General features: G+C 40.8%; 1 protein-coding gene across 1 annotated transcript in view; it reads left to right on the top strand.

Moving 5' to 3' along the window:
* Positions 1-12,174, top strand: part of cacna1ba (calcium channel, voltage-dependent, N type, alpha 1B subunit, a) — a gene marked incomplete in the record, with an annotated part of 226,765 nt that overhangs the window by 50,988 nt on the left and 163,603 nt on the right. Inside the window, 3 exon segments of the mRNA XM_014023993.1 lie at positions 2,148-2,239; positions 3,531-3,683; positions 3,771-3,958. Of these exon segments, the coding sequence (XP_013879447.1) occupies positions 2,148-2,239; positions 3,531-3,683; positions 3,771-3,958 (433 nt within the window).

Below are 12,174 nucleotides of genomic sequence, written 5' to 3' on the forward strand. Positions count from 1 at the left end.
GTTCGGGGGTGGGCGGGGGGTGGTTGCATTTAAACACACAGCAATTTTATTGGGGGGGTTATATTGACTGGATCAAATTATTGGGGGGGTTATAACCCCCCTATCCCCCGTGTAAATTACGCGGGTGGTCATTCTTTACAATATCCGGGCCAAGTGTTAGTGCTTTGTGTGAGCCCAAACTGGGTCAGACACATTTTGCAGTTGTAGCAGACAGATAATAGTGGAAAAGCAAAGAAAACATGATGTTTTTTGAGAAGTTCATACCTGAAGTCAGATGATTTCTGCATGAAATCCTGCTCAGTATTAATGAACTGTACTTATATATCTCCTTTCTACCCAACCAAGACACTCTAAGCTCTTCACACTACAATCTGTGTCCTCATTTACCCATTCACACAACACTCTACCAGATCTCCTACAAAGCTAACACGTACAATCATCTATGGAGACTAATTCATACACTGATGGGACACACATCAGAAACACACATTGGGGGTTAAATGTCTTGCCCAAGGACACAACAACTGAGACAGCTGGAACAGGGGATCGATCCGGCGACCTTCTGGTTCCAAGACGACTCCCCTAGCCACTCTGCCACAGCTGCTCTAAGTAAAGACCACAGTCAGTCTGACCTGTACCTGGTCCCTGCTGACAAGTGGTTTAATCTTCTTCAGTGGACTAACAAGAGCCTCTGAAGCCACTCTGTAACCTTCACACACGTCACCATCACCTTGTAAAAACTGGGTCTATTCAGGAGAATTCAATTTTTCTTGTAACATGYTGAATGACTTGTCTATCTCACAGCTCAATGTACAACCCAACCTACCTAACCTACAACAGACCTACATCAGACTTACAGCAGACCTACAACAGACCTACATCAGACTTACAGCAGACCTACAACAGACCTACAGCAGACCTACATCAGACCTACAACAGACCTACAGCAGACCTACATCAGACCTACAACAGACCTACAGCAGACCTACATCAGACTTACTGCAGACCTACAACAGACCTACAACAGACCTACATCAGACTTACTGCAGACCTACAACAGACCTACAGCAGACCTACATCAGACCTACAGCAGACCTACAGCAGACCTACAGCAGACCTACATCAGACCGACAGCAGACCTACATCAGACCTACARTAGACCTAYAGCAGACCTACAGCTGACCTACAGCTGACCTACAGCAGACCTACATCAGACCTACAGCAGACCTACCACAGACCTACAGCAGACCTACAGCAGACCTACAGCAGACCTACAGCAGACCTACAGCAGACCTACATCAGACCGACAGCAGACCTACATCAGACCTACAATAGACCTACAGCAGACCTACAGCAGACCTACCACAGACCTACAGCAGACCTACAGCAGACCTACAGCAGATCTACAGCAGATTTACAACAGACCTACAGCTGACCTACAGCTGACCTACATCAGACCTACAGCAGACCTACATCAGACCTACAGCAGACCTACCACAGACCTACAGCAGACCTACAGCAGGCCTACATCAGACCTACAACAGACCTACAGCAGACCTACATCAGACCTACARYGGACCTACAGCAGACCTACAACAGACCTACAACAGACCCACAGAAAACCTACAGCAGACCTACAACGGACCTACAGCTGACCTACAGCTGACCTACAACAGACCTACAACAGATCTACAGAAGACCCACAGCAGACCAACAGCAGACCTGCAACAGACCTACAGCAGACCTACAGCAGACCTACAGCAGACCTACAACAGACCTACAACAGACCTACAACAGACCTACAGAAGACCCACAGCAGACCTACAGCAGACCTACAGCTCAGCGTCAACCAAGCTTCTGGCTTCAGTAAAAATCCGGCTGCATTCCTGGGTAAAATACAGTTCCTCCACAATGGCAAGTAAAATCTAATGTCTGTGGGGATGGTGTAATTTTTTGTTACAACTAGGAGCCGTGGTACACATCTTAACTTTGTTTTTTATGTGTTGGACCAGAAAAAGCTTCATTTAATCTACAGGGACTTCTTCCACAGACACGTTTAAAGAAATAAGGGTAGCAAACCTTTCTTAGGAGTAGTAAACATGTAGCTGTCTTTATTCCTGATTCAGACATGTTTTTGGTTTGTGCAGGATTTTGGCCACGGTGGGGGCTGACTTTGACCTGAGAACGCTGAGAGCAGTGAGGGTACTGCGGCCCCTTAAACTCGTCTCTGGCATTCCAAGTAAGTTTTAAAAGTATTGTCAACAGTTGTGATACGAACAGCTAAAACACAGGTGTTACACAGGCAAACCAACCAACCACACCTTTGTTTTCCTGGTTATAGTTTCTGTCATGGGTTTGTACAATCCATCTGCATCTATGGGATTTCAATTAATAATCAAAACCTTCAGCTGGGAAAGATGCTATGACTTTTAATATTTGTAATTTTTCTACATTTTGAATTATTTATCTTTAAACAAACATTTTTCTGATATTTTCTTCAAAGATGCTGTTTTCTGAATGCTTTCTGATTTGTTTGCTTTCTTATGCCCTTYAAGCTATCGTCTTGGAAATTTTAGTCACTGACATTTTTTTACTTCCATTTTATGTAAAATTAGCTAAACTTATCTTTCTGCTCTGGTTTTACTAATTTTACTTTTTCAAAACASTTTTGCCAAATTTAGCTTTTAGTTACTTTTTGCTGGGTTTAGCTTTTCTTCTTTTTCTTTTATTTGAACAATTATTTATTTTTCAGCAAGTGTTCATTCTGTTTTCTGCAAAACTGTATTTTCTCTTTTTAAAGGGGGTTTTCTGCATTTTCCAGGGACATAGTTGAATTCTATACCACAATCCAGTAACTATGTTACCTTAAGTTGTTATAAAATGCTGTTTATATCAAAACAAATGTGACTTTCCATCATAGTTTATCTAAACGCCTTGAAATTGGCCGCTGTCTCTTTAAGAGCCTCCTACTGTTTTTGACACTCCGACTTCAACACGTTTTCAAACAATGCTTTGGGGGAGGGGGACTCTGTTGGGCGGGATCTCTGCTGGGGACTGATCTCCAGGGAGGAGCTTTGTGTAAATAGGCAGAGCTTTTTACCAGCAAGTGTTTAGGCAGCTCCACATGACCACAGGAGATTCAAGGATTTCTCAGACATGAATGAGTCAAAGCAACACTCTGGTATGTTTTTGATGAGGGAATGACATTATAACATGGTATAAAGCTGAAAAAAGGTCGGTTTTGCATAACATGTCCCCTTTTAATGAATTTTTTTGTTCCAACATGATAAARCTTTTTTTTAATGTCAGCTCTTTATGTTGTAATCATTGGATTTTCTGAGTCTGAAATGAAAATTAGTGCATTATCTAAAATGCAAACATTATGACATCATAAAACATAAAGCAAAATGTTTTAAATACAATGTAAATCAGGTTTCTCACCATCCTGCCTTTATTGTTTTCTGCATGTAGAGATGTTGTCTCTGATCCATCCTATTGTCTTTAAAGGTGTTTCATATATTTTGTCTCAGGTCTTCAGGTGGTGTTGAAGTCGATAATGAAAGCCATGGTGCCTCTGCTGCAGATCGGCTTGCTGCTCTTCTTCGCCATCCTCATGTTCGCCATCATCGGTCTGGACTTCTACATGGGCAGGTTCCATCTCACATGTTTCAGGATCGACACAAGTAAGAAACTCTGACATTTACCAGCTGTTTGTGTTTCCAGCACATGAGCTGTGTGTCCTAATGGTGTGTGAATGTGTGTATTTGTAGAAGAGCGGGCAGCAGATTACCCCTGTGGCCACGTGGCTCCGGCTCGGACCTGTGAAAACGGGACTATCTGCAGAGATTACTGGCTCGGACCTAATTTTGGGATTACCAATTTTGACAACATCCTTTTTGCTGTTCTCACCGTCTTTCAGTGCATCACCATGGAGGGATGGGTGGACATCCTGTACAATGTGAGTTTATGTACAAAAACACCATGTTGAACCAAAGTGAAGTGCTGATCAGTAGCAGGTGTTGAATGGGAGGTGTGCACATCTGGTCCTCTTCAGCTGTTTATCCTCAGCTGTCAGTAACAGTGTGTCTGCAGGATGTTTAGCTTTTTTGTTTAGCTTCATGGAAGAAGAACCTCAGCTTAGCCTGTTAGCTTTAGCGTTAGCCCCGATGCTATCACAATATATATGTATTAGCTCAGTGCTACACATTCTCCTCTCATCACTGAGGTCCTCCATCCACATGACAGAGAAGGGAACACAAAAATGACTCAGCCTGCAACTGAAAATATGGATGGAGGACCTCAGTTTAGCTTGTTTGTCGCGCTAGCGCCGAGCTAATACAAATAAGGCAATATAGCGTGAGGGCTAGCACAAAGGCTAACAGGCTAAGCTGAGGTTGTTCTTCCATGAAGCAGCTCTGTTGTCCTCCATCCATATTTTCAGTTCCAGGCTGAGTCATTTCTACCTTCTCCTCTCTGTCAACGCTCTCTGGTTTCATTTAAAAGAGTCGATCATCAGATATTGTCCAAGATTAACCTTCAGGGTGGATATAGCTCACTAGCAGCCTCGCACCGAGGACCTATCCACGTCATCATTTACCCAGAATGCTTTGTGTGTAAATAAAATGGCTCCATCCGTGTTAAAATATATTTAAAAAAATTTACAAAACTAAACAGCCTACAGTATTTTTACAGTCTTTATTTTACAGTTAAAATAAATGCTTATCAAATAAAGTCTAATGTTACAACTAATCATGGATCCCTTTAAGAAACACCCATTCAAGAAGACATACAAGACGAACATGGGGGAGCAGGTGAAACTGGTCATGCAGCAAACACATTTGCGCTACCTGGAAGCTGCAGGTACTGACTTTTCTACTCTTTGTTCGGGGAAGACAAGTCCATTACCATGGCAGAGTCACCGAGGTAGTTAAAAAAGCTTCCTTTGTGGCAGGGTGCCAGGGGTGGACGAGATTCTCTTTGAGATGCTGAAGGCTCTGGATATTGTTGGGCTGTCATGGTTGACACATCTCTTCAGCATCCCTTGGAGGACTGGGACAACTCCTGTGGAGTAGCAGACCGGTGTTCTAACTGATGAACAGTGGACCAGAACTTCACCTTTCTAGAGTTACTAATGGGGTCATGGAAGTTCTACTCTCCAGTCTSCATGCACTTTGGTGACCTGGAGAAGGCGTATGGCCATGTTCTAGTCGGGGAGAAGAAGGTATTTGGTTTGAGAACCTCTGGGTCTCATCTTGGCTTCATGTGGATGTTGCACTTGTTGGTGTTTTCAGGCCGTTACCTTCAGCACTGGAGTGGTTTTCAATCGAGTAATGAAGAGGCTGGCTTCAGACTGAGCTCTGAGGCCATGGTTTTTAACAGGAAAAGGGTGGAATGCCTCAGGCGGGGAAGTTTTATCTTGTTCCTGAGTGATGGTAGGATGAAGCAGAAGATGGATCTACAGATCTGGGTCTCATTCTCAGTAATGAGGATGTTGCTTCTGTCAGTCATGATCAAAAAAGAGCTGAATGTAAAGGCAAAGCTCTGGATTTACTGGTCTATGTTCCAACCCTCACCTGTGGTCATGAGGTGCGGGTCATGAAAGAACCAGATACTGAATCCAAGCTGTCGAAATTATTTTCCTTCAAAGGATGGCCGGGCTCAAGATTAAATATAGAACTTAGTCATCTGGGGGAGCTCAGAGTAGAGCCGCTGCTCCTCCACACCTAAAGGAGTCACTTGAGGTGGTTCACCCTTAAGTTTTAAGAAATTAAAAATTAGGTCATAACATGTATGTGTAATCTAAAATCATGTACGTTGATGAGTTTACTTGAGTTTATTATGGTGTTCTGAACCTGCAGCTCAGTGCAAAACTTAAAGTCTTCCTGCATTTCAACTTGTATAATAAAATGGCAGCACAGTGACTGAGTTGGTAGAGCTGATGCCTCTCAGCAAGAAGGTTGCTGGAGTGAATCCCGGGGACCTTTCTGGGTAGAGTTTGCATGTTTTCTCCATGCATGCGTGGGTTTATTCTGGGTACACCAGCTTCCTCCCACAGACCAAAAACATGACTGTTAGGTTAATTGGTGACTCTAAATTGTCCCTAGTGAGTGAGAGAGTGAATGGTTGTTTGTCTTGTGTGTCTCTGTGATGGATTGGAGATGTGTCCAGGGTGTACCCCACCAGTGACCCTGAAAGAAGCAAGTGGGTTAAGATGGATGGATAAATATTGTACAATGATTATGTTTTGTTTCTGAAAGCAGCCATGCTAATCATTACACTGTCAGGATTTCAGAGTTACTCTGATCTGGGTATTGGTGGTCTTTCAGTTCTGGTCAGGTTTAGGTTGCTAATCTGAGCTCCCTCCTGTGACACACCATGAACTCACCTGCAGACAGACTCAGATGTGCTGATCCATCTTTGGGGAGCTGAGTGTTTACAGTACATCTGACAGTGACAGTCTGGGACAGAGGAACAGGTTTAAAATGGGTCAGGCCCATCAGCTGGTCCAACACTCTGACAACGATCTAATATTACAGCTCAGACAGAAATAATTTGGACAGAAATATCCTCAGAATAAAAAAAGAACACTGCTCTTTATAGAACGTTTTCCTCTGTTCTGATCCTGGATGAAGTCTCTGGAGAGCCTCAAATCATTTAATGTTAAGAGAAACTGTGTGCGTGTTCTGTTCACAGTTTTGTAGGTGATTGTTGAGGTTTTAGACAGAGACGAGGATCATGGATATGAGGATGGTGAAGACCATCTGGAGTTACACTTTCTGTCAGCTCTGCTGCATTATTAATGAAAGCAAGGTATTTTATAGCTGAGCCTTCCACAGAAAGAGGAAGTTACAATGAAAGTGTTTCTGTGTGGGTGTGTCTCATGAACCATTGAACACATTTGAGTAAAGTTTGCAGAACGTTATCTTTAGATCTGCTGAAGCCTGGCATCAGCTCCTCCTGTCCCAGACAGAAAGGGCAGCTAAATAAAATGTATGAATAAGCAGGTGGATGATCCTCAACAACAGATTCACTTTTGGAGTCAATCCATTTCAAAATGACTACTGCAGCTCCAACTGAAATGGTCTAGTCAGCCAGTGTCTCTGAGTCTCATTGACACATACTGAGATCATGTGGTGGTAGCTGAGAGTCATCCACTGCTCATCATACGGTGTTGTTCATAATGGTATTTTCAAGGTTTGACCTAAATGATAACAGCTGGCGGTCAACACTTCTAGTGATTTTTAGACTTTACCACAGAACTACACAGAAATCTTAATTTTTTTTATAAAACTGGATCCATTTTTGTTGTCTCATTTTAGCTTTTTGATGCTGTTTTTGTAATTGTAGCTGTCAGCAATTTTTTTAGCCACATTTAGCCACTGTTTCATAGTGATGTTTTGATCCAATATCTATATTGGATATCAGTCTGATATCAAACAAATAACAAGTATCAGATTATATTGGCCTGCATCTAAAATCTCTGATACAAGCGGTCCATTCCAGAAGTCCACTCCAGGATTTCTATCCAGCAGCAGCTGGATCCAGAATAAATCATTWAAGTGATCTTAGAATTTTTTGGTCAACCATACAGAAATGACTGCAGCTATCAGCATGAAATCTGGCAGGTCTGTAGTTCAGTCCGACGTACACTGCACCAGCCAACGGTTTTACGATAGACCCCATATTTGAGGAGGGGGCTCCATCTAAAAAGGGGATGTCTGGACATACAAAAATGCTAATAATTCAAAAACTACATAGGAGCTTCAGATTTTTTTAAAGCTCTGATGAAGGGCTATTCATTGGGCCCACCAATGAGCACCCCCACCCCCTCAAATCCATTTTGAATTGTGGGACGTTAGTGTTTTGCGTATGTCCAAGGGTCATATGCTACTACTATGCTGTATCTAAAAGTATTGTTTGTTTTTATTGGATTATTTTAGGTAATTTTTCAGTGTCTTCTATTTTTTTTGTTTAATTTATTTAACTGACTTGAGCAAGACTTCTAACATTCCACACTACGAAATAAGTAATAAAATACATTGAATTCATTCTGATATTGTATCGTATCGGGTCAACATTGGTATCGGCCAATACTCAAGGCTGCAGTTTTGGTATTGTATCAGAAGAGAAAAAGCTGTGTTGGGACACCAGTACTGTTTTGCTAATTGTCATTTTAACCTACAGTTTTGCAAACTGTAGCTACTGTTTTGCTGGTTTGAGCATCTGCTCTGCTAGTTTTAACTTGACCAGTTCAATAATTTATTGTTTAGCAGATGTCAATCTTTCAGCACTCTCACCACATTTGTGCTAAAATATGTTATTTTCTCTTTATTATTATTCCATCATGCTGATCCTGTAGTCCTGGATACTTTGGTCCTRGAGCTGCCATTCATTCAGCAAATGATGACTATGCCTCATGGTGGTCTTATAACCTATGGTTACTACATTATTAAGCTTTTAATAGGCTTAAAACTGCCTTTGCATATAATGGTGATGGAAGCAACTTTATGTTCCAATTCTTCCCCCACTATATCAGGTATGCTTAGAAGTGCAGCAGAGTTTAATATAAATAAATAAATAATTAGATTTAAGTGGTTCAGTAGTTACATTATTGTGTATGTATAGTGATCATTTTAATTGTATGTACTGTATATTTGTTACTTGTAAAATTTTTGATTAATTATTTATTTTTATTTTTATTTTTATTTATTACATTTTATCTTTCTATATTTGATTATATATTTAATTATTTTGGTGTAAAAATACAGTTTTGTGAAAAACTTATTTTATTCTTTAATGTTTAACTTTTTAATTTGTTTTTAAATTTGTTTTTGAAAAGTATGTATTTGTACGATAGTTTTAACTTTATTTTTTATTGTTAAAATAATAATTAACATAATGTATTTGTTACAAAATTTTAGTTTTTTACAATATAATAGTCTTTATTGTCATTGCACAAGCCAGTACAGTGAAACTGAACATAAAGACACAGGACAACAGCAATATATCCAGTATATATACAGAGATAAACCAATAATAAAGTAGTCATTGCACTCATGATGCTTGACTTGTGTTCAGAGTCTGGGTGACCCGTGGAAAGAAACTGTTTTTGAGTCTGTTGTACCTTCTGCTGGAAGGCAGCAAGCTGAGCAGGTGGTGACTAGGATGGAGGTGGCCAACAATGGGTGCTGGCGATATTGTTGAGGGAAGGGAGGGGACCACCAGGTATTTTCTCAGCAGTCCTGGTCATGCCCCTGCAGCCTCTTCTTGTCAGAAGCAATGGAGCCAGTGTACCACACAGTGATGGCGTTTGCCAGTACCCTCTCTATGGTGGAGCGATAGAAGGATACCAACAGCTGAGTCTCCAAGTTGTTCCATCTGAGTACTCACAGGAAGTGAAGTCACTGCTGGACCCTCTTAACCACCACTGTGGTGTTGACCGACCGGGAGAGGTTTGCTGAGATGTAGGTCTCCAAGAATTTGAAGTGAGTGACCCTCTCCATGCGGTCTCCATTGATGTAGAGTGGTGCAGAGCAGCCTTGCTCTTTCTGTAGTTTATGATCATCTCTTTGGTTTTTATGRTGCTGAGAGACAGGTTGTTTCTGGTGGTCATGGTGGATGAGCTGTGTGCACCAATCCTTATAGATTGAGGACGATTTGTAAGGAAATCCTTAATCCAAGTGGAAGTGTTGGGAGAGCAGCTGGTTTGTCCACTAGGATGTCAGGTTGGATGGTACTAAAATTGACAAAGAGCATCCTGACTTAGGACTCAGGGAGTTTTCGATGGGTCAGAGCAGTGTGGAGGGCAGTGGAGATGGCATCAGCAGTGGATCTGTTAGCTCTGTATGTATACTGATGAGTCCTACTTCTCTCCACCTCCAACCAGCTCTAATGACAAGATATATAATTTTGATCGAAAGGGGAGGGGTGCTAAGAGATTTCTTTGAATTAACTCGATGTCCTTCAAGAAAACCAACCAATGGGCTATCATGGTCGACAAAAAATAATTACAATACATATTTTGGTTCATGACAGGCCTGGTCCAGCACATAAATATGTGTCGGCCCACCAGGCATTGCCTGGTACACCAGATGGCCAGTCTTTCAGGAGAACCTGAACTTCACTGGTCACCCTGGGCTTCCGGTTTGGGTAAATCCAGATGTTCTTGTCTACCCTGTCTGTGCAGAACCTGACATAGGATAGGGTGGAGTCAGCGAAGCCCTGGAGGTCCTGCTGTTCAAATATGCTCTTCCAACATCCAGTTTAGCCACATCCTGTGACTTACATCGTGTTCAGTGGAAGTTAACAACAACAAAGCTGCCAGCTTCTTGTGCAGCATCAGAACCATCTTTAGGCTGTATTCTCCAGGAGGAGGTGTTGCAGCAGAGCTCCAGAGACCCAGAGGCAGCTAATGCAGCGTAGCCCTCAGCTACCTGCAGACACTTCCAGCTCCCAGTWACATTACAGTAAATGAGCCAGCTTTCCTGTCAGCACTGACTCACTGCTTCAGTTTAACACAGATTATAGAAACCTTCTCAGATTACTGCCTCCACTCAGCTGTTTGTGTTGTCCAACAGACGCTCTTATTGATTCTGCAGCTGTAGATGGCACAGCAGCTCATAAATCTCAAATGTTCTGTCCTTTGAGAGGAAATAAAGTTTAACACAAATCAAAGAATTATAGAACAAAATAAATCAATACATAACCTGAATTACTTTCTCTGGCCAGTAAATTGTTTCTGTTCAGATGTTTTAACTTTACTGAGTTWTTAAATAAACAATCAGACGTTTTTTACAGCTAAAATCTACAGAACAACCCTGTTGGACCAGCAGGTACCTGGTTCTGATTGGTTCATCTTTAACTTGATTGAACATATTTCTGTCATTAACAACATATTTCTGACTGAATATATTATGAATAGGATGACTGAACATGAACTCATCACATGATCCCTGCTGTTAAAATTCACCTGGACCTGGACCTGGACCTGGACTTGAGTCACAGTGACCTGCTCTACATGTGAGAGAAGGAGGAGATAATCTGAGAAGTGCAACGACAGGAGCTGTGAGCCCACCCAGCTCAGTATGGAGGACTGAATCTGACATAGTTAGAAATAAAAGCATAAATATATAAATGGACCAATAAATAAATAAATGCACTTGAAAGAACAAATTAAATTAAAAAAGAGAACTTTACGTCCTGTTTAATTGACCTTCATATTTATTTTTCCAGCTTAGTTCCAATAAATTATATATTTTAGCACATAATTTACATTTTACTGTTTTAAAAATATATCTATTTTGTTTTTCATTTTACTTGTAGATGTATTTGTGTCTCTTAAATTCTTTTCATTATTATTTATCATTTTCCCACAAGTCTTTTTATTTCCGTGTGTTGCTTTTACATGTCTCTGTCTCCTGTATTTACAGGTACATGTTGTTTTGCATTTCTGCCTCATTATGTAAATAAGGTGGGCGGAGCTTCTTGGGTCAGCTCCTCTCCTATTGGTCGACAGACAGGAGAGCAGGATCCATGTGCCGATCTGCTGTGCATGCTTGTGCTGCCTCCTTTTAGTGTAAAGATTAAATTTAGCAGTGGTGGGCAGCACAAATCTAAAAATTAGTTCCACTTACCCTAAAGCACTAACTCAAATATTTAGGTCCCCTGATTCTAAAGCACTAATGCACTGAAAGTTTTAGCAAAATCTAATTCTAAAGCACTAAAATAACCCAGTCAACCCATGAACATTGTTCAACAGACAACATGAGTCACATGTTGTCATGTTGTTATCATTGACATTCCACAGCTGTATTTGTGTTCATATACAGGTGCTGGTCATAAAATTAGAATATCATGAAAAAGTAGATTTATTTCAGTAATTCCATTTAAAAAGTGAAACTTGTATATTWTATTCATACATTACATACAAACTCATATATTTCAAATGTTTATTTTGTTTAATTTTGGTGATTACAAATGACAACAAATGAAAATCTCAAATTCAGCACATCAGAAAATTAAAATATTACTGAAGACCAATAAAAACAAAGGATTTATAGAAATGTTGGCCAACTGAAAAGTATGAACATGAAAAGTATGAGCATGAAAAGTATGAGCATGTACAGCACTCAGTATTTAGTTGGGGCTCCTTTGGCCTGTATTACTGCAGCAATG

The sequence above is a fragment of the Austrofundulus limnaeus genome, unplaced genomic scaffold (assembly GCF_001266775.1).
Source record: "Austrofundulus limnaeus strain Quisiro unplaced genomic scaffold, Austrofundulus_limnaeus-1.0 Scaffold402, whole genome shotgun sequence".
Lineage (NCBI taxonomy): Eukaryota > Metazoa > Chordata > Actinopteri > Cyprinodontiformes > Rivulidae > Austrofundulus > Austrofundulus limnaeus.